The 25,842-nt window shown below is 39.8% G+C and overlaps 1 protein-coding gene across 1 annotated transcript; it reads left to right on the top strand.

The window, feature by feature from the left end:
* The first annotated feature begins 593 nt into the window (after positions 1 to 593).
* Positions 594 to 20,367, top strand: JCHAIN (joining chain of multimeric IgA and IgM). The gene is made up of 4 exons (XM_089679552.1): positions 594 to 717; positions 4,840 to 4,969; positions 11,283 to 11,363; positions 19,989 to 20,367. Exons 1-4 carry the CDS (start codon positions 657 to 659, stop codon positions 20,185 to 20,187), a joined length of 471 nt encoding a protein of 156 aa, XP_089535678.1. The 5' UTR covers positions 594 to 656; the 3' UTR covers positions 20,188 to 20,367.
* Positions 20,368 to 25,842: the final 5,475 nt, after the last annotated feature.

Below are 25,842 nucleotides of genomic sequence, written 5' to 3'. Positions count from 1 at the left end.
TTAATACAAACAGCATACAGCTACATCAGATTTGTCAGTCACATCAGTTTAGTGTTCAATAACCATGGCTTCTATGGAGGTGGGCTTGGAGACCAGGAAGGAGCTATGACCAGATAGGCAATGGGGAAGTGGGCTAAAATGAGCCAAAAAGACATTGATTTCACCACTGTAAAATATGGTAGAGCCTTCTTAAGCATAAGTTATGTGCATGCCATCTCAAATCCCAAAATATCAAGATTATCTCTCATTCATTTTATGATAGTGGGAAGTCTATGCAAATGTGTTTTTTTTCCTATGGGTCAACTGAACTGCTCTCTCTTGTTCTGGAAATCTGTGGTTTTGGGTGGATTTGGGTGCACCATTGACCCAAGAGACCAAAAACCTTTTCAAGCCCACATCATCATCTAAGTATCAAATCTAGATCATTTAAAATATGTACTATTGCTAGTCTAAAAATGTTACTGTCTGTTTAAAATGTTTGACTCCTGCAGGTTGCAGAAATGCGCTCTGCATAAGGATAGAGAATAACATCTGTTTACAGTACTGAAACCACCCAAGAGGTTATTTTCGGCAGCATATATTTTCAGAAATGACCCCCACCCCCTCTTATAAGAGTCAATTCTCTCCTGGATATCTTTGTAAGAAAAAGCTGAAGGATGGACAGATGCTGTGTATTATCAGCAGCCCTTATGCTGCTATTTGCTGCATGTGTGACAGGTATGTGAAGAGTGGGCAAAAGTAGGCCATAAATAGGTAGTTTATATTGTTTTACTTTTTTTACTTAGTACTATTAAATGCTTCAATTTCATAACCTATAACAAAATTTATTTTCAGTTCCTTGCAGAATAACTTCATTTACATAAGTTTTCATCAATATAAAAGTTAACAAAATGTATCAGCTTCAATTGATTATATTATATATTATATACAGTGTGTGAGCACTAGCAATAAAGATGGTTAACACAGCATCTTAGCACATATTGATCAGTACAACTGTGTTATAGAAAATAATGAGAAGTTACTTAGTATTCAAAAATTATCTTTTAGTATGTATTTCTTATTGGCTTACCTGACTTTTGATCTAACTAGCACATACAAAAGTTAGAATAAGGGTTTTTAATCCATATGCCTATTAAAGACCTATCTGCAATTTGAATGTGAAACTTATTCTGTGAAATGTATACTTGGAATGTGTATGAATGTAGATAGTTTCACTTCTCCTTTGGTTTAAACGTACTGCTTCTATATAAAAAGTTTTCATATAGCCCTTACTCAAGTGCTTCTCTCATTCAAAAGGTGAAATTGATGTGTAACAAACTAATTCATACTCAGTATTTAGTGATAAAGATGAGCTCTGAACTCCCACTTGTGTATTCCAATGAGCAGCAGGCCAGGTCATTCCACGGAACTGTACCTCTTTGGAGTTGAAAAAAGTAGGAGTTTGGAGATTGAGTTAAAAATAAATTTGGAGGACGCCCAAGCTCATCACTATTTAGCAATAGAGGGTGTATAGAATCTTGGGTTCTGCTTTATTAGGGCCATGGCCACCAAGCCATTGCTCTTGCTCTACCCCTAGAAGTGCAAAAGGAATTAATTTCCTGAATTTAATGCATTTAACATACTTAGCTTGTAACAAGCTAATTATGAATGTACATCCCATCAACTCACAGGAAAAGGTGAAGAGAAATTTTAGGACAGAATAAACTTATTGTTACATTACAATGAACTTATTACCATTCTACTTATGAAATGACAAACATTTTTGCATTCTTCTGCTATTTTAAATCTGACATATCTGTGCCTGTATATATCTGAATTCTAGAAATTGTTGTGTTGATTGTAATCATATTAGTGCAATTCTAACAACACACTTATTTGTGATTGGAGAGCAATCTGTACAATTTAAAACCAAATCTTTAAATTTAGATGTATTGATAATGCAACTAATTATACTAACTCTTGTAGCATGTAAATACACAGTAGCTTGAAGCTTGTTGGCCCCGAAACAAAAGTTGACCTGGGTCCCACCCACTACCTGCCAGGTCCTCTGACTTCCAGATTCACATATAAGCCCACTGCTTTCACCCAGCAGCTCAGAATGTGGCCTGCCTACCCCCACATTGTGTGCACATGCATGGCTGAGCAGGGGCTGCACTGGGCTGGGCAGGGGGGGCTGAGTAGAGAGTACGTAGCTGGGGGAAAGGACTAGGCCTGTCATCCTGTGTAGGTGAAACCGGAATCTCAGCGGGCCCGGGACGGGCCTGGGTGGGCCTGTCCAGGTCCCTTGAGTTCACTATGCAGTGTAATGTGGCAAGCGCTTTTCCCCAGTGACACAGTGTAAAACCTAACATGATATGGAAGCTGCACAGGCCCCCTGGAGCATGGGTGGGGTCACCATTTGCAACCCTTGCAACTTCCACCCATGTGTGAATGCAATGTAGCATTTATTAACATTCATAATGCCATGATTTTTTTGTCTGTACATATGCATGAGCATATCACCGAAGAGTTCTCAACTGTCTTGTCAGAGCCAATAAATTAAAATGCATGAAAGCATATTCACATGAGCAGTTTATAAGGTCTTTCTCCACTAAAATCAGAACAGAGAACAGTGGATTTTCATATCAATTTAGAAAAAATATTTAAATTGTATTTTATTTTTGGTTTGATTCATACTATTTTAATTGTGATTATTAAGATTACTTTTACTAAATGTAAATTACTCCAATTTCTTAGCCCCCCACCCTGAACAAAATTGTTAGCTACAAATGTATATATAAAAATTAGCAATACATAGTAAAATGTATTTTCCACAGACTCTGGTTTTCAACCCACTCTTGTAGGCATTGTTGCCAGTACTTTTAATAAAAGAAACTGAGAGGGCACCAACCCACAAAATTTGTAAGTGAATTCAATTAGGCAGCTGCCGCTTTAAAGTGTAGCAAACACTATCCACCGTGTGAGAAATATATGTAAAGTAGGCGCTGGCACTTTAAACCAAAATTCTTATAATATAGTGTCTTGAAAGAACAAGAAACTACATATCAAAAATATATAACAAACACATAGGTGCAACATAATAAATATAAAGTCCAAAAATATTTTTCTTGAAGGTGATGACAAAAATCTTCATTTAAACAAAGTGCTGCACCACGTGCAAGTGAAGGTGAATTGCTCACTCACCAGATTCCGACCACTGTATTCAGTCCAACCATACAGTACATGGTCAACTATTATGTCCATCCATAGATGTCCAAACCAACCAATGATTGGGAATTTTCCACAAGATATTTTTGGACTTTGTATTGATTATTTTGCACTTATGTATTCGTTATATACTTTTGATATTTAGTTTCATGTTGTTTCAAGACACTGTATTATAAACATTTTAGTTTAAAGGGCCAGCGCCTACTTTACATATAATTTTTACATTGTTGTCAGTCTTCCTGCAGTTTTGGGGGAAATCTGAGGATTTCAGATCTCATTGAAGTGCCTCTGTATGTAACATTTAGTCCAGGTGTACTCTAAGACAATAAAAAGAAATGTTAAAGGAGAAGTATAGCCAAAGCTCTTTTGGCTGTACTTCTCCTGTGGATCACAGGAGTGCAGTTCATTCTGCACTCCTGTGAAACATTTTCTGTTGACACTGGGCTGAAGCCTGCTGTCGGCTGACGTCACTCAGCTGGTTCAAGCTGGGGAAAGATCCCAACTTGAATTCGGGATCCACCCCAGAGTCTGGAACGAAACCTGGCTCAGTGAGCCGTTGAGAGCCTGAACCAGCAGCTCCCTCTCCCTCTACAGTCCAGTGCTCCAGTGAGTGCATGGGGAGGGGGGCAGAGCTCAGAGCGGCAGTGAGAACTCAGCAATCAGCGGTCATGTGAGTTCTCACATTTAGAGCCAGCGGGGGACAGATGCAACATCGGACCAATGTTTCATCCACATAGGTAAGTATAATTTGGGAAAAAAAAACTAAAGCCATATTTCTCTTTTAAACTTGCAGTACTAGGCTCAGCATTTCTTGCTTGTTATAAATGGACTAATGGCAGGTAAATGTGAACTGATTTGCTCAGTGACCTGGTAGAGAGCTGCAAGGGCATTCAGTGAGTAAACCGCATGCATCCAACTACTGTTCTGTGAGTGAAGAAAATATGCTAACAATCCCATTTTTATTGACTGATAGAGAGTGGAGGGGATAAGAATCATTGCACTACCTAGAAAGCACTATACTTCTGTATTACGTACCGCACTAGAGGAGCTTGTACCAGAACATATGACCTTCCCCAGGCAGGTTAAAAATACTGCACAGAAAAATAAATACCCATTTACATCTGTGCATTGATGGTGCAGTGGGTTGCAAGTGCATTAAGTACCCCTCACATTTCTTAGCATGGAACTTCATGTAATACACCTTTTGCAGGAAACCACCTAAGAGATACATCATGAAGGACTTTTTCTTACCCACTGAACCTGTAATGCATATAAACATGCAGATATTAACAGTACCTCCGTGAAATTGCTCACTCAGACAGCAATAATAAAGCAAAAAGGCCTTCAATAACGAGTTCAAACAATGTCTATTTCACAAATCAAACAATTTAATTAAATATCAGTTGTAATACCTTATAATCTTAATACAGTATGTATATAAAGTTGAATTGTACTTGGAACATAAAATTGGGTCTAGTTTTTGAAATAGGTGCAAATTATGTTCTACAGTCCTAATTTTACTGCAGTTTTTCTTTTCAGGACATCAGCTTGTGTCTGCTTTTTATATTGATCTTTTGTTATATTACATATAAGTTGCACTCTTTTCCTGAAGTCAATACTATGTGTTTCCAGGGCAGTATTATAGGGAGCAAGAACACATCTTGGTAGATAACAAATGCAAATGTGTCAAGATTACCTCAAGATTTATCCCATCAAAAGACAGCCCAGGAGAAGAGATTTTAGAAAGGAATATTGTGATAACGTAAGTGTCATTGTGTTCAATCTCAGATTGAAAATGTGAAAGTTTTTGGTCAAAGTTATTTACATTTTTTAAAACTGGTATTCTATGGGCTCATACACACTTATTTAATTTATTTTTATTACAGATACTTATATAGTGCTGTCAAATAATCCAGTGCTTTACCTATATATTGTATATTCACATTGGTCCCTAACCCCCAAGGGGTGTACAATCTAAGGTCCCTAACTTACATTCATACATACACATACTAGGGCCAATTTAGACAGGATCAAATTAACCTACTATCACTTCTTTGGAGTGTGGGAGGAAACTGGAGTACCTGGAGGAAGCCCATGCAGGCACAGGGAGAACATGCAAACTGCAGATAGGTGGCGCTGTGGTTGGTATTTGAACCAACGACCCTAGTACTGCCAGGTGGAAGTGCTAACCATTTAGCCACTGTGCTGCCCCATACAGGCATATGCCTGTTTATTCACCTCCCAGAAGCCCCAGATGGTGTGTAATTCTGCCCATAGCACTGTATTGACAGAATATGCTGTATGCTGCAAGTGTGTATATGCTTGCAAATGCTGGTACTTGCGTTTACACATACACCTGTGTGAGCAAAATTTCCCATATTCACAGTTTGATGTTTGGGAAATTACACCCATACTTGTGTGGCTGAGTAATGGTGTTTACAGCTATATGACTGCTTAAAGTATATTTTAATACAGTCCTATGGGCAGAATTAAGTGCTAGCTGGTGATCCAGGGTGCTGAAAATGCAGAGGTATTTTATGTTGTACACCTATTACACCTATATGCCTGTATATATGTTAGTGTGCATGAGCCCTTAATTATTAGTATTATTATTATATTAATACAGGATAATATTTCTTTATTATTTGTATAACATTTTATATTTAAAAATTAAATATATACTATAGAGCAGGGGTCCTCAAACTGCGGCCCGCCGAGCACATTCATCCGGCCCGCTGGCAGGGGACACTAAGTACAGGGGTGAGCAGGGGGCTGCTGTCTCTTACCTGGCTCCGGTCCCAGTCCCATGACGATCCAGTCCAGGATGCGCAGCTCCTTCACTCCGGCCGCTCCCTCACTTGATGTCCGCGCTGCCGCTCGGCTCCGCCTCCTCACCGGTGATTGGGCGCCAGTACTGTAGCTCAGGAAAGGCACACAGGCAGCCAATCACCGGCGAGGAGGCGGAGCCGAGCGGCCCTGCGAAATTCAAGGGAGGGAGAGGCCGAAGTGAAGGAAGGACGACAGCTGACCGCCCGGTAAGTGTGCCGTGCAGATGGTGCTGCTGCAGCCAGGTATGCTGGCTGCAGCAGCACCATGCTGGAACAGGGGTCGGCTAGTTAAGTGTCATTGGTGTCAGTGGGAGGAATAGTGCCCCATCATTGGTGTCACTGATAATAATGATGGGGCACTATTCCTCCCACTGACACCAATGATGGGGCACTATTCCTCCCCCCACTGACACCAATGATGGGGCACTATTCCCCCCCCCCACTGGCACCAATGACGTACTATTCCTCCCAATGACACCAATGATGGGACACTATTCCTCTCACTGACACCAACGATGGGACACTATTCCTCTCACTGACACCAATGACGGGGCACTATTCCTCCCACTGATACCAATGATGAGGCACTATTCCTCCCACTGACACCAATGATGGAGCACGATTCTTCCCACTGACACCAATGATGGAGCACTATTCCTCCCACTAACACCAAAGATGAGGCACTATTCTTCCCAACTGACACCAATGATGGGGCACTATTCCTTCCACTGACACCAATGATGGGGCACGATTCTTCCCACTGACACCAATGATGGGGCACTATTCCTCACACTGACACCAATGAAGGGGCACTATTCCTCCCACTGACACCAATGATGGGGCACTATTCCTCCCACTGATACCATTGATGAGGCACTATTCCTCCCACTGGCACCAATGATGGGGCACTATTCCTCCTACTGACACCAATGATAGGGCACTATTCCTCCCATTGACACCAATGATGTGGCACTATTCTTCCCACTGACACCAATGGTGGGGCATTATTCTTCCCACTGACACCAATGATGGAACACTATGCCTCCCACTGACACCAATGATGGGTCACTATTTCGCTCCATAAGACACACTTGGGGGGACATGTCTGTGCGTCTTATATAGTGGCCGGCCCAGTATTCCCACCACCGTTGTATGTCGGCAGTCTCTGAACAAATGCGGACACAGTACAGGAGATGACCATAGTTTTTTTTTTAAAACTATAGTCCGGCCCTCCAATGATCTGAGGGACAGTGAACTGGCCCCCTGTTTAAAAAGTTTGAGGACCCCTGCTATAGAGTGGACCCCTGGCACTGATATAGCAGAGCTTCCTGGGTTTCCTTAGGAGAGAAGACAAACGTAACTTATAGCTATGAGATTGTCACGGTGCCAATAAGATTTTCCATCCCCTCTATTTGTCACAAACAAAGAAAGTGAAATACAACATTTTAGAGTTGTCATCAAAGGAAAAGTTAAGGAAAAGTCCTTCAATTGAACACATATTCCTATGAAAAATCACTAAGATGGGAATTTCCTGTTGCTTCACATTGCCAGAAAATGATGGGAGATCTCCCAAGCATTTCTGCTGTCATCTCTGCAAAATCCACATAACAAATCCACATTGTCTCCCTGATGCCCTCCTAATTTCTATCTTAATGACCTACAATGGTGTAAGCTACTCCCCTTGCTATCCTTTAACCTCCCTGGCGGTATGATTATTTCAGATTTTTGGTGCTGAAAGCGGTGCCATTATTTTGCATGGAAATTTGGCGTTTTATATTGTAGGCCTGTAATTCTTAGGAATAACTCACTGAAATCTGTCCAAACAAGAGTCTAGTAAACATCCCGGGTAGGATAAAACTTGAAACACGAAAACATAAATTATAATTTAATAAATAATCATAAAACATAATAATATAATAATAATAAATTCAATAATATAATCAAACCAAAAACACTGAAATTTGAAATAGAGCGCCAAGTTTGCACATCGCTGAGCAAAGTCGCAAAATTGTTTTCAGTGTCTGATGACGAATTTCCCCACGAATCATTATCACCCAATTCTGCAAGTGGTTCTGATTTACTATCGCTGTTCTCTAGCTGGTCTAAAACCGATTTGACCTCAAGGGAAGCTTTAGGGACATCGCGGGAGCACAGGACAAGGTAAGTGCAGAAGAGATCCCAGAGCAGCGCTGCAGGGTATTCCCGAGTGTAGCTCGGGGTTACCGCTTGTGGTGCTGAAACAGGGAGGCTACACCAGTGGTCTCCAAACTGTGGCCCGGGGGCCGAATGAGGCCCTTTGCTTGCTTTTATCTGGCTTTTTGGGCACTATAACTACCACTGACATCAACAAAAGGGCATAATCTCTGTCACTGATACCAAAAATAAGGTACTATTCCTACTAATGACCCCAACAATGGGACACTATTCCTGCTAATGACACCAATGGCAAGGCACTATTCTTCCCATTGACACCAACGGTGGGGCACTATTCCTTCCCCTGGTCCCAACAATGGGGCAATATTCCTCCCACTAATGTTTACTCCCATTGAAGCCAGGGCATTTTCTACTTTCACTGGCCACAGTCCAGCCCCCTCAAAGTCTTAAGGACACTAAATTAGCCCTTTGTTTAGAAACTTTGTAGACCCCTTCTTTAAACTATTGGCTTGCCTCCTAAAACTATTCATTTCTCTGCCATCAATCATTTAATGATGATTGAGCTTTGTGGGCATGTATACAGACTGCAAAAGGAAAGGCCTACCATGGTCACCACAACGCCCAAAATCCCACCTATCATTGTTCCCAAAATTAGAAAGAACACATCTATAATTGTACACACTATTTAAGAGGGCTCTGGGTGGGAAAAGGCACGTGTTAATTTCCAGCAACTCCCACTGAACATGAACAAGTGAGGAGCAAAAATCAGCAACAGAGAAAAAATGATGTCAATGAAATTTTTAAACAGGTATATCTTCAATATTATACGTTTTCTCATAGAAACTTATACCAAGTGTACATTGGCAGATGAACTTGGAAAATGTGTGTGTGCGAGGGGGGGGTTACAAAGGATGGCATATAAAACATAAAACAGACAGGCTGGCAGACAGCTAACACTGAGCCTAGGACTACCTCTAAGAAAAACGTAACTTAAGCTACAGGCAGCTGCTGGGACAATGAATGCTTGGATCAGAAGTAAAATGTACGACCCAACACAGAGTGCAGTGAACAAGAGTACAATGTACAGCCCAGCATACCAAAGTAAAGTTAACATATAGTCCATTGTACAGGATGTGAGTCAAGAGTATGTGACATACAGTCCAGCACATAGAGTGCAAGGCTAAGGAGCTTACAGACAGTTTGTCTGTAAGCTCAGAGTATGTACCATACAGAGTTGAGGGGTCAGGAGTATAATGTACAGAGTGCAGTGGTTGGGAGTATGAAATACACAGGATCTAGGAGTCAAGAGGGTGTGACATACACAGGTTTGCCACCAGGCCATTATTTTACTTGTCTGGCTGGTAAAAATGGACTTGTGCTAAATAGTATGAATAGGTAAAAGACCATAAGAATGATTCTTTTTTACAGGTGTATGAAACAAACAGAGTACAGGGGTTAGGTGTATGCAATGTACAGAGTGCAGGTTTCAGGTGTAAGTAATGTATAGAGGTGAGATATACGCAACATACAAAGTGTGGGGGTCAGTGTAACAAAGAGGGGTGGATTTACTAAAACTGGAGCCCTCAGAATTTGATGGTAGCCAATCACCTTCTAACCTCAGCTTGTTCAATTTATTGCTTTGACAATAAAACCTGTAAGCTGATTGGTTTCTATGTAGAGCTGCACCAGATTTACACCATGCAGTTTTAGTAAATCAACCCCACATAGTGCTGGTCAGTTGCATGTAACATACAAGCAGTGGAAGAGGTGGGTATTTGCAATGTTCTTTTTGGCAGGGAAAACATTTTGGGTAATTCCATTTTTGGGACAGGGAATCTTTAAATCTACTATCTTCTGCTACATCTTTGTTCCAAGTCAGTGTTTCAGAAAGCATTGAATTAGAATGATAGGCAATCAACAAGCATTTTCACTTGCCATTTATTTCAACTTCTTTCTCTCAGCTCGTTTCCTTCAGGATCTAAAAGGATGCAGTTAAAGTGTTACTAAACCCAGGACCCTGCATTCACTATATCTGATCTCCCACAGAACATGGAAATGCAATTACCTTAGTAAATATAAACTGCTAAATACCTTTTCTCATCAGCAGTTAGAGCAGTCTTGTGACTTCTATCAGTGTCCAGTAGAGCACACGTTAAAGCTTGTAGGAGAAGTTTTCATTCACCTGTAGAAGGATGCAGAACCCCTGACCTCTGTTTGGAGAGTGCTGATTGGTCCTGTGCCGATCACATGTACTCTCTCAAGAAAACAAAATCCTCTCTAGCAATACACGCCAAACTGAGCATGTGCAGCTTGCTCTCAAGCCTCTGTTCTATCAGCAGATATTTAGGAAACATCAGAAGAATGGGAGTATCAGAGAAGAGAGGATCAAACATCCATTTTACACAATGCGGAGGATTAACCCCTTAGGTTCCACAGTCAGTATAACAAGCATGCTTTACTGCATATACAGACTGATTTTACTGTTGTGGGTTTAGTAAGACTTTAAGAATGCTGTAACAAATAATTGGAATTGATAAAAACTGGCATACAGTAAATGGTAAAAAGAGCTATGCTGTTACTTTCACCTAGCAACACTCGGATCATTAGTTTGAATCCCAGCCACGGCACTACATGTGTGGAGTTTGCATGTTCTCCCTGTGCCTGCGTGGGTTTCCTCCCACACTCCAATGACATGCTGGTTGGTTAATTGGCCCTAGTATGTGTATGTTTGAATGTGAGTAAGGGACCTTAGACTGTACACTCCTTCAGGGTTAGGGACTGATGTGAATGTACAATATATGTAAAAGAGCTGTGTAATTTGATGGTGCTATATAAATACCTGTTATAAATAAATGACATTAAAGTTCACACTCCTATACATTACTGAAAAAATAATTTGGCAGTTTCATCAAAATACACTGCAATACAGACTGTGAGCATAGTTTGCTCTGGGCTTTCTGGATAGTTGATGCTATTGGAGCAAAGAAAAGCTGAAAAATGAATACTGTACCTATAAGGTAGTGGTGAGATGACTAATATTATTATTAAAATAATTGTTTTATGAAATATCTCATGGTCATTTTTTCTTCACAGGGTTCCAGTAAATAGCAGAATGAATATTTCAGACCCTTATTCAGCAATCAGAAGAAATTTTGTTTATAATTTGTGGGACATGTAAGTTTCAGTTGTAGTTTTAAAAAAATTGCTTATTTTCTTTTCTTTATTAGAGGATATGTACAGGTAAGTCCATAATAGAAACTTCAAGGTTGTATAGAGGTATATTTAATAAAATATGACAATATGGGGAACACGAAAACCATATTTGTATATATGTTTCACATTTACGGTATGTCTTTTTGTAGTTCAGCCTGCTGTTTCCTTATAGTCAGACTATTGGAATGGCAATGGGCCCTCCGTTAGCATCAGTCACCAGTGCTTTTGGAGGTATACATCTTTTTTGGAGGAAGACCTCTCAAAACACCAGAAGAACACATGTGACTGTTATTAGTATCACAAGTGGGTGAATGTTACCCAATTACTGTATCAACTGTGGATTCAACTTTTGCAAATAAGGCACCAAAGAAACCAATTTTCTATATCCATGCAAAACTGGATTTTTATTGTGCAAAAACATTTAAAACAATGGAAACAACTCATAAATTGACCTACCCCCTCCCTTTCAAAATCAGGGTGGGTTTAAACAAAGTATCTGTGTGTTGGGTGATGGACCACTTAGTCTTTTTCTGCCGTCACTTTTCTATGTTTATTACACATATATCCATATCTCCATATGATAGATGTTCTTCTGAGACAAAATTGAGCCCAAAACACAATGGGTTTGATTTACTAAAATGGGAACATGCAAAATCTGCATGGTACCCAATCAGCTTCTAACTTCAGCTTGTTCAATTAACCACTTGACCTCCACAAGTTTTCATCCCCTTCATGATAAGGCCATTTTTTGCTATTCAGCACTGTTCTACTTTAACTGGCAATTGCTTGGTCATCCAACACTGTACCCAAATAAAATTTATGTCACCTTTTTCACACAAATAGAGCTTTCTTTTTTTTATTGAATAAATGAAAAAATACCAAAAATTGTGAATAAAGCACAATATTTTCTATTATAAAACATAAAAAATAAAATTTCTTTATAAATTTAGGCCAAAATGTATTTTGTATCTTTGGTGAAAAACAAAAATCCCAAAAGTGTATATCAATTGGTTTCTGTGAAAGTTGTAGCGTGTACAAACTATGGTATTTATGCTGGAATTTATGCAGCTATAATGCTATACTGGTAATGGCAGTGATGAGTGACTTATAGTGTGACTGTAATAATGTGGCAGGCAATCTGGCGCTAGCAGGCAGTGGCTAGTTGGGACACGGACTAACTGATACTAATGTTGTTAGTGACACTAATATCAGTGATAATACTGTACACTGTACCAATGACACTGGCAGGGAAGGGGTTAAAGTCAAGTGGGTTACTGTGTGCCTAACAAGATTAACAAGTGCCAATTTTACTCAGAGATCTAGCTGCTTTTTCTCTTTGAACTCAGAGATCATTTCAGGGAAAAGAGGCAGCCAGATTGCTATTCTGTGTGACAAATTCTGTGTGTTTGTAAACACAGAACTCTGTTCTGTGATTGGCCACAGCCGATCAGCAGGTATACAGTCAAAATCATTGGCTGTAACCTGACAAACTGACAAACTTGTTATATGTCCAACCACAGCAAAGGTGAGAAGGGGGCACACACATCTGTGCTTGAAAACCTGGAAACAGGCAGAGAGTACAGCCTAGCCTGTAGCTGCTGCCTACAGTAAATGTACTGTGTCCAGGCTGCACGTAGTTAAGCTTTGAAAAAAAAAAAAAAAAAACACGGAAGCTGATTGGTTTCTATGCAGAGCTGCACCAGAGTTTGCATGCTGATTATTAAAGGTTGTAATTTTTATAGAATTCACAGTCATTAGAGATTCCCAGTTCAATGGAAAATGTTCTCCAGGAATTTTTTCAAGCACTAAATGTATGTATTTCAAATAGCAAGCACCCACAGAATGTGGAAAACAGCAGACCATAAGCATCCATGCGGTGAACACATGACATTTTTGGAAAAGGTTGTTCATAACCAGTGTGGTAACCGTAATATACTTTAATCCTTATTATATTTCAGTGATGCTGATGAAATATGTTGCCGTATACACAGGTTGACGAATCCAATACAACAAAAATGGCCTCATAACATGTACTTGCAAGGTGAGGTACCCAAGCTTCTGACACGTGCAGCTGGGCCCCACCTACATGCAGGGTCTTTAGTGCGTCAAGCATATTCTCTGCCCAAATCCACTCACGTGCACAGCTGCAGGTCCTAGACCTTCCCACCATATCCTTCTGGTCACTGTCCACTTTAACCTCTTAATGCCCAGACTACAGTTGCATAGGCCTCCATAGGTCTAACCAACCACCTGAGCCCTATGAGACCAGGGGGCCCAGGCCACCTGACGCATGATACATAAGGGGGTTTTCTCTCACCACCAAACAGAGGATTCCTTTTCCTCTTTCACCACCCACTCCAGAGCCAAACAGATTTGCACAAGTAAATTGCATAACTCTTCACCCAAGGCATTGGCTGTACTTAACTCATCGCTTCCAGAAGAACATCACACAGAGGCTTCGGCTTGCAGAAATAACTTTTGTGGTCAAAAAGTTTGTAAAACAGTCCATGCCAGTGGTAAATAGAGAGTTCCAAGTAATAATAATTCTTTGCTTATACACTCTCACAACACTGTTTATCCCTTTCCAGGGCCCAAGCTCTGTAGTCCTTCCAAGCCCCTATCCAAAAGGGGAGAACACACAACTCCATCTCTGTTGCTCTCACTTCTCTGGCTCAAGGCTGTCTCTCACTCCACGCATCTCCCACCTTTATAAAGAACCGACATGACATCATGACTCCACCTTTAATGAGTGCCTAAAATTAAAGGGGGCTTGACCTTGCCTACATTTGAGCTAGTATATGCCAGTATGTGTCCTCATATCATCCAATAACACATGCAGGTAATGTCTCAGTAACTATAGTCAATGACTATATGTGCAGATGTAATATGTTTCACTACACAGAGGTTGAAGCATCCAGCACAACGCAAATGCTCCCACATAGGGCATGGTAGTCAGACTGTACCTATACCTGCCAATATGTGCCCTCATATCAAATTGATTCAGTAATGTGTATGGTGCACATATAACATTAGCCTCCAAAGTTGCAGATGTATCACATCCAAGGCTACATAAAACTCCCATATGTGGCCAAGTTCACAAAAACTGTTTCTTTATCAATGTACATATAACGGAGTGGAAATAAGTTTAATCTATATTGACCACATCCATGTGTAATCTTTAGAACGCTGTTCTGCTGTCCACAGTATGTGGCATATGGATTATAAGGGCTAATAAGCAACCACCGGTTGCTGGTACCACAGAAATCACCAATAAAGCATATTCACATCAAATGTGCATTCTCTCTTGGGAAAACAATACCCTTCCTTTTGCTGAGAGTCCAAATGTCTGCTCGTACCATCAGAGTGGCAAATTTCAAGAAGAACCCTGCCCACACCTGAACAGCTTTGGTGTGTATAAAATGAAATGAAGTGTCAGTTTGTGACATGTCAATAAAGTTAAAAAGTAAACACTGTGATGTGTTATAACAATGCATTGCAGTGCAAATGCATAAAGCGCAACAGCATGCTAGTGTTATACACACCATAAAGCGATCCCGGTGGTATGAATGGGCTCTAAGTAAAAAAAATAAAAAATCTACTGGCAGGATCAACAGGTAATAAAACAATATTATAGGAGGGGATAAAAAACACTGCTATGTTAATGCTAATAAAAGTATGCATCATATACAGTATATATTTTTTAAAAATTTGCTTGTGTAGCAGGGTGCTTGGCTAAGCATGGAGAGTGAGAGAAACGTTGGCTGCAGTGGCTCTCTGTAGCTGCTGCCCTTTGGTGCTGAACTGGTTAACAGCTATGTCAGTAAGAGGAAGGAGCTGCTGTGTAGGAAGAGTTCAATATACTGAGTCAGGCAGTACTACAGTGTGGGAACTGTACTTCAGAGGAGAGAGACTCTACTGCAAATCAAGAGATTTTGAACTGTATTTCCCAAAGGGAAATTGCCAGGAGAAGGGGGAAGAGCTGCATTTTCTCAGGCTGTACAGGACACAGTGTCCTCTTACCATGAGAGTACACATCGCTGTCCAGTGTGCACCACAACTGCTGCATAATGGTGGTCTAAGCAGGATTCAGAGTGTTGAGTCCAGGTGTGCCGACAGTCCCCTTGGTGTAGAGCCAAGAGTGAACTAATCACTGTGTGTGACTGGATGGTGAGCTGCAATATCACCAGGACTGGTGAGATGCTGATGTGGGCATTTACTCTCTGCTGCTAGAGAGAGAGAGAGAGAGAGAGAGAGAGAGAGAGTGAGCCCTTTAGCAACTTAGCACAAAGCTATCTAGTAGCCTTGCCTGCCTGCAAGCTAAACTGGGACTATTCTCGTGTGCACCAACGGTACAACTGGGTCCCAACGCTAGCCCTCTGCAGCATTACGACTTAAGATGCCCTCTTTACAGCTGCTACACAGAGACCTTCACCTATTGCTTATGCTAAGAGGTACCTCTCAGAGGACACTGCACCATATGCTAGCCACTCTCCTAGAGTGCTGTCGAGGCTAGTTGTAGTATTATTATTCACAATGCAGTTACATTCACTTTTTATTGTTGACTTTGCTGATTCACCTACTTTTGTGTCTTCATTTATGCTTAAACCATCATTCATTCTAACCCACAAAAATACATTGAATTCCTATATCACTAAACTGTCTTGTGTCTATTTCCTTGTACTAATTCACAGCTGAATAGGAACCAATTTGTGTTCTTAAGTACTTGCAGTGACTTTTGCTCAACCAGGTCTATCAGAGGGGCTGAGATTTTTCTTGGAGCTGAGGTGCAAAGAGAGAACCCAAATTATGAAGTGGCTCCTTTAGGGGTAGCACTACACCTATATTTATACTTTAATGGATTTATTATGTAACCAAGCTATATGTCTGCCACAAAGAAAACAGTGAAAGCATTATAAACAGCCTACTATCAAAGTTTATACCTTGATGGCATAGTTATTGTAAAATTTATCTGAACCAAACATTTAATATATTGCAGCTTCTAAGTCCTTAGATTATTATTATTATACAGGATTTATATAGCGCCAACGGTTTGCTCAGCGCTTTACATTACAGTGGGAGACAATACAGTAACAATACAGTTCAATACAAGAGGGAGTTGAGGGCCCTGCTCCTTGGAGCTTACAATCTAGGAGGGAGGGATTCAGTGGCTGCATTTGTTTCCTTATTTTTAAGCTTTTCTTTCCTTAGTCAACTTGTAAACCTGGCAATAATTACATTCTTTCATAGGGCGACGCTGCTCACCCACTGTACTGTATATACAGTGAAATAGCATTCCCATCCTAGGCTGCTCCTGATTCAGAACATCCCCCATCTTCTTGCCTCCATAACATAGGGGAGAGATGTTCTGTTGTTTACAGACATGAAATGGGCAGTTCTGATAACAATGCTAGAGATTTCAATGCAGCACAGAAAGAGTGTAAAGTTAGAAGCTCATGGGATTTCTGGCAGGATCAAGAGGTATCCTTCAGCATTTGAAACATTTTAAGGAGATAAAACATGTGGCAAATGTCCTGATAGACAGCAGGAATATGTTGTGATGGTTACATGCTTACATGTAATGTACTTTATTGGAGCATCCTAGCAATGAAAAGCAGCAAGAGCCATCTAGGGTTCTTCTGTTGCTAGGAACCCATTCTTTGGTTTTCGATTCCCCATCTGGTCTGCTCTGATAGCCAGGAGAGGAGCCGTTTTTGCCTTGAGTCAATCAAATTACACAGAGGCAAACATTACTCATCCTTCATCACAGTGGACTTGATGGGACATGGGGTGTGGAGTGTTGCATCTCTGAGCCAATCAAATTATACACAGGCAGAAGTGGTTCCTCCTACCAGCAACCAGAGCGAATTTTATGGGACATGGAGGGTGGAGCCAACATGGGGTCTTTTGTTTGCTAGCAGGTAGATGACTTGAGGCTGTCTAGCGTCATTCTGTTTTAGTTTCCCATCAGGCCCACTTTGTTGGTCGGTGGGAAGAGCCATTTCTGCCTATGTATAATTTGATTTGCATCGAACAATTAAATTATACACAGGCAAAACAGCTCCTCCAATATGCCATCAGAGCTGACGTGATGGAGAACAACAGAAGCACGCTAGGTAGCCTCAAGCTGTCAAACTCCTAGCAAGCAAAAGATGCTCCTGTTTCATGTCAACTGTGAGGGGTACTTACACACATTTATTTTTTAACTTTAGGGAGTGTGCAACAACTCATCTCTGTTTTCATTCTGGTACTGCCATACTTTTCCTCTCAGAGTGGATTTGATGGGACATGGAGGGCGGAGCCAGCATGGGGTCTTTTGCTTGATAGGAGATGGACGTCTTGAGGCTGTCTAGCGTCATTCTGTTTTAGTTTCCCATCAGGTCCACTTTGTTGGTCCACTTTGTTCATATCAACTGTGAGGGGTACTTATGCATGTTTATTTTTTTAACTTTAGGGAGTATGCACCAACTCGTCTCTGTTCTCATTCTGGTACTGCCATATTCTTTCAATCAGAGTGGATTTTATGGGACATGGAGGGCAGAGCCATCATGAGGTTTTTTGCTTGCTAGGAGTTAGATGGCTTGAGGCTGTCTAGCGTCATTTTGTTTTATTTTCCCATCATGTCCACTTTGTTGGTCGGTGGGAATAGCCCTTTCTGCCTATGTATAATTAGATTGGCATCGATCAATTAAATTATACACAGGCAAAATAGCTCCTTCAATATGCCATCAGAGCTTCTGCAACAGAAGGATGCTAGGCAGCCTCAAGCTGTCAAACTCCTAGCAAGCATAAGATGCTAGGTGGTCCCTGCTGTCTAGCATCTTTTGTTGCTAGGATGCAGTCACCTCTAATTGAGTGTATTTGAGCTCTATGCTGTATGCATGTAAATGTTAGTACAAACGTTTACAAGTGTACAGTGTAAATATGGTCCAAACTCTGGACCTCAGATGCACATTTTACTATTTTTTAATTTTTTAATGGACCTTATGCAGAGCAAGTTTACTATTTTTTATGTAAGTATAAAAGAAGTGCACACAATCTATAAATTAAGTGGAACAGTCAAGTGCAACATAAATGTGTATATACCTTGCGTAAGTATAAATATAACAATAAATAAATAAAAGTCCTTGAATGATTGTGACAATCCATGCACTAAAGTGCAAAAAAATCAGTAGCGATGTTCGTGGTTGCACATATTAAATTACAATTGCATCCAACAAATTTGTTCGGATAGTGTCCTAATGTTGGTAAAGTGCAATACTTTCAACGTACAGGATGTGAGAGTGTGAACAATCACAAAAAGGAATGCACCACCTTGGACGAATGTACACTCACCAGAAGGTATATGGTATCAGATATATATATGATATGTCACATCTAGAGGTGAAGTAACAGCCAGGGGGTTAATCAAACTGCTCCATCTGGGCTTAGGTGGAATAAGGGACCTTTGACCTATGGAAAATAGCTCAATGACAACAGCCAGAAATATGTATATAGTGTAGTATTTTATTTATATTAATAATAATCTTCCAATAAAGTATAGAAATCCATGTGGAGTATAAGATAAGCAAATAACAAATACCAAATACATGGGCGTACCCCTGAGGACTTGCATGCGCACGAAACACGTCGGGTGGAGCCTACATTGCTGACGTCATGGCGCCGCTGCCGAAGGACGGAGCGGCGGCCATTTTGGTATTTGTTATTTGCTTATCTTATACTCCACGTGGATTTCTATGCTTTATTGGAAGATTATTATTAATATAAATAAAATACTACACTATATACATATTTCTGGCTCTTGGCATTGAGCTATTTTCCATAGGACAAAGGTCCGTTCTTCCACCTAAGCCCAGGTTGAGCAGTTCGATTAACCCCCTGGCTGCCGCTTTACGAACATTAGGACACTATCTGAACGAACTTGTTGGATGGAATTGTAATTTAATATTTACAACCACAAACACTGCTAATGATTTTTTGCACTTTAGTGCACGGATTGTCACAATCATTCACAGACTTTTATTTATTTATTGTTGTATTTATACTTACGAAAAGTATATACACATTTATGCTGCACTTGGCTGTTCCACCTAATTTATAGATTGTGTGTTTTTAGCGCTGCACTTCTTTTTTACTTACATTTATTGGGATTGTTACCTATACCTTAAGTGCTAGCTGCTTCCTTAATTCCACTAGCGCTCGCCTGTATACTTTGTATATAATTATTTTTTATGTGGCTGTGTGTATTGGTCCATAGAAAATAGTAATTAAAAAAATGCAACAGTATTGTTTCCACCTGTGTGCAAGAGACCTTAGAAAGGCTGTTCCTAAGAACAACACTTTATATATAAATCCACAATGAATCATTCTGTAAGTTGGATATTTAAACAGTAGTATATTTTATGAGTTGCTAATTAACCAGTTTATTGATGTACACACAATATGGAAATACATATTATTCTATGCAAAATTCATAACAACTGTACATTTAAAAAAACAAAAGTCAAGAATTACATTTTGGAGTTTTCTGTATATCCCACAGTTCACATATATGATATATTGTAACAAATATCTATAATTGTGTTTCAGCTGCCAAAAATGTGATCCAGTACAGCTTGAAATTGGAGGAATACCAATTCTAGCATCTCAGGCCAGCTGTAGTAGATCGGATGACGAGTGCTACACCTATGATCGCAACAAGTGCTACACTACTGATGTCAATTTCAGATACAAAGATCAGATCATAACGAAGAAAGTACCATTGAATCCTGAGTCATGTTATGAATAAAACATGAAAATATCAGGCATTTGAGGAATTTGGTTAAAAAAAGCAAATTGATTTTTCTTTCTTTACCATTTGTTTCTGCTTTGGAGCTTTTTTTTCCCTTTTTCATAACATTTGTTTTTTTTTATTATTACGATACATTTGATTTTTGCAATAAAGCCCTTTATATGCTATGCAAATAAACCTAGAATCTTTCAACAATATATTTCATCAGGTCATACGATTTAGAAAATGTAAACTACAAATATCTTGGATAAACAAATACTATATAATATCAAGAGAGAACGTTACTTCCTGTAAGCAGGTAGATGGCTTAAGGCTGTCTAGCGTCATACTGTTTTAGTTTCCCATCAGGTCCACTTTGCTGGTCCGTGGGAAGAGCCATTTCCAATGTGTAATTGGATTCGCATTGACCAATTAAATTATACACAGGCAAAACAGCTCCTCCAATATGCCATCAGAGCTGACGTGATGGAGAACAACAGGACGCTAGGCAGCCTCAAGCTGTCAAACTCCTAGTAAGCAAACGATGCTCCTGTTTCATGTCAACTGTGAGGGGTAATTACGCACATTTATTTTTTTAACTTTAGGGAGTGTGCAACAACTCATCCCTGTTCTCATTCTGGTACGGCCATACTCTTCCTCTCATTCTGGCACTACCATACCCTTCCTTGCCAAATGAAAAATCATTAGGAGCCCAAACTATTGTTCATCTGATAACAAGCAGGGTAAATGACAGCCAACATGTTTCGGGGGCCACATAATCCATCTTCATCAGGGCTGGGTGAAATGGTAGAATGTTAAATGGACTCAAAAGTACTCCTAAACAGACTGATCTGTAGGCAGAAGAGGTTGTAAACAACATTCAGCCCTTTCCCTTTTCTACTGTGAACACCAGACCTGATGAAGGGGGATTGTGTGGCCCTTGAAATATGTTGACTATTATTTGCCCTGCTTGTTGTAACCAGTTGAACAATAAAGATTTTGTACTCCTAAGGTTTTTTTCATTTGGCGCTCTCTTTGACTTATTACATTTGGATTTCTGAACTCAGGTCAATGTCCTCTCCTGGGGGGGGTGTTTCATCTTTGTGGTTGCCAAATATAGACAAAATGGGCTGTATTTCAATAACCCTTTCACTTTTCTATTGTGGCTTGATCGTTCTCAGATTCTCTGCTGCAGGCTATTTTCTCTTTGACTTCTTACCAGGGGCGGACTGAGCATTTGGAAACTCGGGCACTGCCCGAGGGCCCAGGGTCAGTAGGGGGCCCCATGAGATGCCCCTGGTACCTTTTTTATAGGCTTTTTTGAGTTTGGGCAAGGACACAGGAGCCCCATGATCCCCTATTGCCCGGGGGCCCCATGAGTTGTCAGTCCGCCCCTGCTTCTTACATTTGGATTTCTGAACTCAGGTCAATGTCCTCTCCTGGGGGAGGTTTCATCTTTGTGGTTCACAAATATAGGCAAAATGGGCTCAAGAAATGGCTTTTGTCTGTATTTTGATAACCCTTTCACTTTTCTGTTGTGGCTTGGTCTTTCCCAGGTTCTGTGCTGCAGGCTATTTTCACTATTTCGTTTATCCGCTGTAGCTCCGTCTACCCGTGAATTTGTACTGCACATTGTGCATGTCTCCTCTGTGCCTCCTCCACTACCTCTCTGCTGCAAAGCATGTTCTGTCATCTGTTCTATTCTACTTCTTCACCACCAGCTCTCTCTGGCTCTGTACTGCATACAATTATCTGTATCTTACCATGCTTTCATTGTGGTTCTTTTTCTATCTTGCTCGATGCTGCAGGCTATATGTACCCACTGTTTATTAGTTCCAGACTGTCAATGACCATGGCTGTCAGGGGAAGCCTTACTAGTTGTATTTCATAAGAGCTCCACAGATGGGAGTCTCACTGCTGTGACACACCAAAGGCAACAAGCAGCAAAACTTGCATGGAGGAACCAGAAGCTACTCTCTAATCGCTCATGGGAAATGCCATAGTATTCAGCAAGTGATCTGGGATTGCGTGCAATCAAAATCTGCATTAACACAAACGGAAGAGAGGAAATTGATAGTTGCCTTCATAGACGTCCTGTATACTCTGACGCAACCCATAGACATGAAAGGACCATTGCTTGATCCAGCTGTTTTGGCTCAATCGTGACCATCAAATGTGCATGATGGCAGACAGATGGCCTGTTGTCAGAGAGCTCTTAAAAGGAACGATAATTTAGACCAGATTTGTTTTTAGAGGAAAAGCATGGCTAGCCTTTTCCTATATCCATATACTGTGGGGCCAAAAAGGTAAAGAAACAGCATGAAACTTTCCTTGAGAAATATCTAAATGAATTTAAAAAGCACAACGTCTACCATCCACACGCTCAGATCTGCAAAAGGTTTAAGATTTGATGATTTCCCACACAATACACCTTCAGCCTAGAAAGTAAAGCTGGCCATACTTTTTCGTACAAATCTTTGGACAAAAAATCCCATCAGTATATTTGATAATGCCTACAGAGACTTGATGAATGTTGTTTGAAAGCACTTCAAAATTTCCTATGCTTTTGACATTTAATTTTGGAAAAAATGTATTTTCACAAGTGAAAACCACATGCAGATAAGAGCTTATGACCTAGTTGTAAATCTTTTTTGGACCTTCACTTGGAAAGGCAAATTCTTTATCTTTTGCTGGCATACAATATAAGGATATATGAATAGGTTGGCCTTAAAGTGTTACTAAACCCAGGACCCTGCATTCACTATATCTAGTCTCCCTCAGTACACAGAACATGGAAATGCAATTATTTTAGTAAATATAAACTAAACTGCTATACCTTTTCTCATCAGCAGTATATAACAGTCTTGTGACTTCTCTCAGTGTCCAGCTGAGCACTAGTTAAAGTTTGTAGGAGGAGTTCTCATTCTCCCCTAATAGTCCTATGAGGCTGCATGACCCCTGACCCTGTGTCTAGACATCGCTGATTGACCCTTTGCTGATAACTTGCACTCTTCCAATACAAAAAAAATCTCTAGCAATACACACCAAACAGAGCATGTGCAGCTTACCCCCAAGTCTCTGTTCTATCAGCAGATGGATTGGGGACAGTAGAAGGGGAGGATCAGAGAAGACAGGATCAAACATATTTTGTTTACACAATGCAGAGAATTAACCCTTAGGTTCCACAGTGAGTATAACAAGCATGCTTTACTGCATATACAGACTGATTTTACTGTTGTGGGTTTGATATCACTTTAAGTTGACCATCTATTTTTATGGATTATGCTTCCCTCTCAGGGGCGGACTGACAACTCATGGGGCCCCCGGGCAATAAGAGATCATGGGGCCCGTGTCCTTGCCCAAACTCAAAAAAGCCTATGAAAAAGGTACCAGGGGCATCCCATAGGGCCCCTTACTGACCCCTGGGCCCTCGGGCAGTGCCCGAGTTTCCAAATGGTCAGTCCACCCCTGTTCCCTCTGTGATCCCGTGTAGCCCTCCCCAAGCATATTGCATGTTCTAAGGGGTGACAATGATCTCATACAATGTGCTGGCTTTTATTCTCAATACATGTATTAGTCGCCTCTTGCTACCACCTGATGAAGTGGATCCTTGGTCTATGGAATGAGTCTTTCCATCATTCATTCTTGTCAGATCATTTAAAAAGTATCTAATATAAATGTGTATGTACTTCTTATCTGTTTTTCTGAATAGTTTCACCACCCTGTTCTGTTAATAAAGCTTCAAGATTACACTCAGTCTGGCTTATTGCAGAATAATCGCGTGACGTGCGACGCTCAAAAAAGGTTGCAGAACCTTTTTTTTGTGCGTTACACGTCCTGCAATTGTGGCAAAAATGCCCTGTGATCGTGCATTTTCACACTTTTACAGCACGTTTTCAAATCGTAGATATATTTTAAAGGCAAATTTGTCTTTATTTGGTTTTGCAGTGCATCAAACAGTACATAGTATGAAAGAAAGAATTATGAGAACATCAACAGTGATAAGGGTGAAAAAGCACATTCATATGGGAATTGGTGTAGTCTATGAATTCGGGAGATATGGATCCCTTCGTAGTTATAGAGGGGGCATCCCCCACGTAGATATATTTTAACTAGAGATGAGCGAATCGAACTTGGTGAAGTGGAATTCGTTTCGAATATTAGGAAAAATTTGATTCGCATCGAATCCGAATTTTAGCAAACTTCGGATGCACGAATCGAATTTTCCCCGATCAGCCGGCAAAAGTGTCACTGCAGAGAGCTCCGCTATTTCTGACAGTTCTCTGACAGTTCTGACAGTTCATTTACAGCAGTTGAAACATTGTATCTATTTGTTTCCATTTAGGATACAGATGTTTTTATTCGGAAATAAATAGATACAATGTTTCAACCGCTGTAAATGAACTGTCAGAACTGTCAGAGAACTGTCAGAAATAGCGGAGCTCTCTGCAGATACACTTTTTGCTGTACTGGAATTCTTCTTCTTTTCATTCTTCTTCTTCTTTTCATTCTTCTTCTTCTTCTTCTTTTCATTCTTCTTTTCATTCTTCTTCTTCTTTTCATTCTTCTTCTTCTTCTTTTCATTCTTCTTTTCATTCTTCTTCTTCTTCTTTTCATTCTTCTTCTTCTTCTTTTCATTCTTCTTTTCATTCTTCTTCTTCTTCTTTTCATTCTTCTTTTCATTCTTCTTCTTCTTCTTCTTTTCATTCTTCTTCTTCTTCTTTTCATTCTTCTCTTCTTCTTTTCATTTTTCTTTTCATTCTTCTTCTTCTTCTTTTCATTCTTCTTCTTTTCATTCTTCTTCTTTTCATTCTTCTTTTCATTCTTCTTCTTCTTCTTTTCATTCTTCTTTTCATTCTTCTTCTTCTTCTTTTCATTCTTCTTCTTCTTCTTTTCATTCTTCTTTTCATTCTTCTTCTTCTTCTTTTCATTCTTCTTCTTTTCATTCTTCTTTTCATTCTTCTTCTTCTTCTTCTTTTCATTCTTCTTCTTCTTTTTATTCTTCTTCTTCTTCTTCTTTCCATTCTTCTTCTTCTTTTCATTCTTCTTCTTCTTTTCATTCTTCTTCTTCTTCTTCTTCTTCTTCTTCTTCTTCTTCTTCTTTTCATTCTTCTTTTCATTCTTCCTCTTCTTCTTTTCATTCTTCTTCTTCTTCTTTTCATTCTTCTTTTCATTCTTCTTCTTCTTCTTTTCATTCTTCTTCTTCTTCTTTTCATTCTTCTTTTCATTCTTCTTCTTTTCATTCTTCTTCTTCTTCTTTTCATTCTTCTTTTCATTCTTCTTCTTCTTCTTTTCATTCTTCTTCTTTTCATTCTTCTTTTCATTCTTCTTCTTCTTCTTTTCATTCTTCTTTTCATTCTTCTTCTTCTTTTCATTCTTCTTCTTCTTCTTTTCATTCTTCTTCTTCTTCTTTTCATTCTTCTTTTCATTCTTCTTCTTCTTCTTTTCATTCTTCTTCTTCTTCTTTTCATTCTTCTTTTCATTCTTCTTCTTCTTCTTTTCATTCTTCTTCTTTTCATTCTTCTTCTTCTTCTTCTTTTCATTCTTCTTCTTCTTTTCATTCTTCTTCTTCTTCTTTTCATTCTTCTTCTTCTTCTTTTCATTCTTCTTTTCATTCTTCTTTTCATTCTTCTTCTTCTTCTTCTTCTTTTCATTCTTCTTCTTCTTCTTCTT

The sequence above is a fragment of the Staurois parvus genome, unplaced genomic scaffold (assembly GCF_062004578.1).
Source record: "Staurois parvus isolate SC_StPar_1 unplaced genomic scaffold, SC_StPar_1.0 ptg000227l, whole genome shotgun sequence".
NCBI lineage: Eukaryota > Metazoa > Chordata > Amphibia > Anura > Ranidae > Staurois > Staurois parvus.
This window is presented reverse-complemented; position numbering and strand designations above follow the sequence as displayed.

Excerpts from the sequence above, each read along its gene's own strand:
- JCHAIN (XM_089679552.1), top strand. The coding sequence starts at position 657 with ATGGACAGATGCTGTGTATTATCAGCAGCCCTTATGCTGCTATTTGCT. Across the intron at positions 4,970-11,282 it reads GAAAGGAATATTGTGATAAC|GGTTCCAGTAAATAGCAGAA; the intron begins GTAAGTGTCATT and ends TTTTCTTCACAG. Across the intron at positions 11,364-19,988 it reads GTTTATAATTTGTGGGACAT|CTGCCAAAAATGTGATCCAG; the intron begins GTAAGTTTCAGT and ends ATTGTGTTTCAG.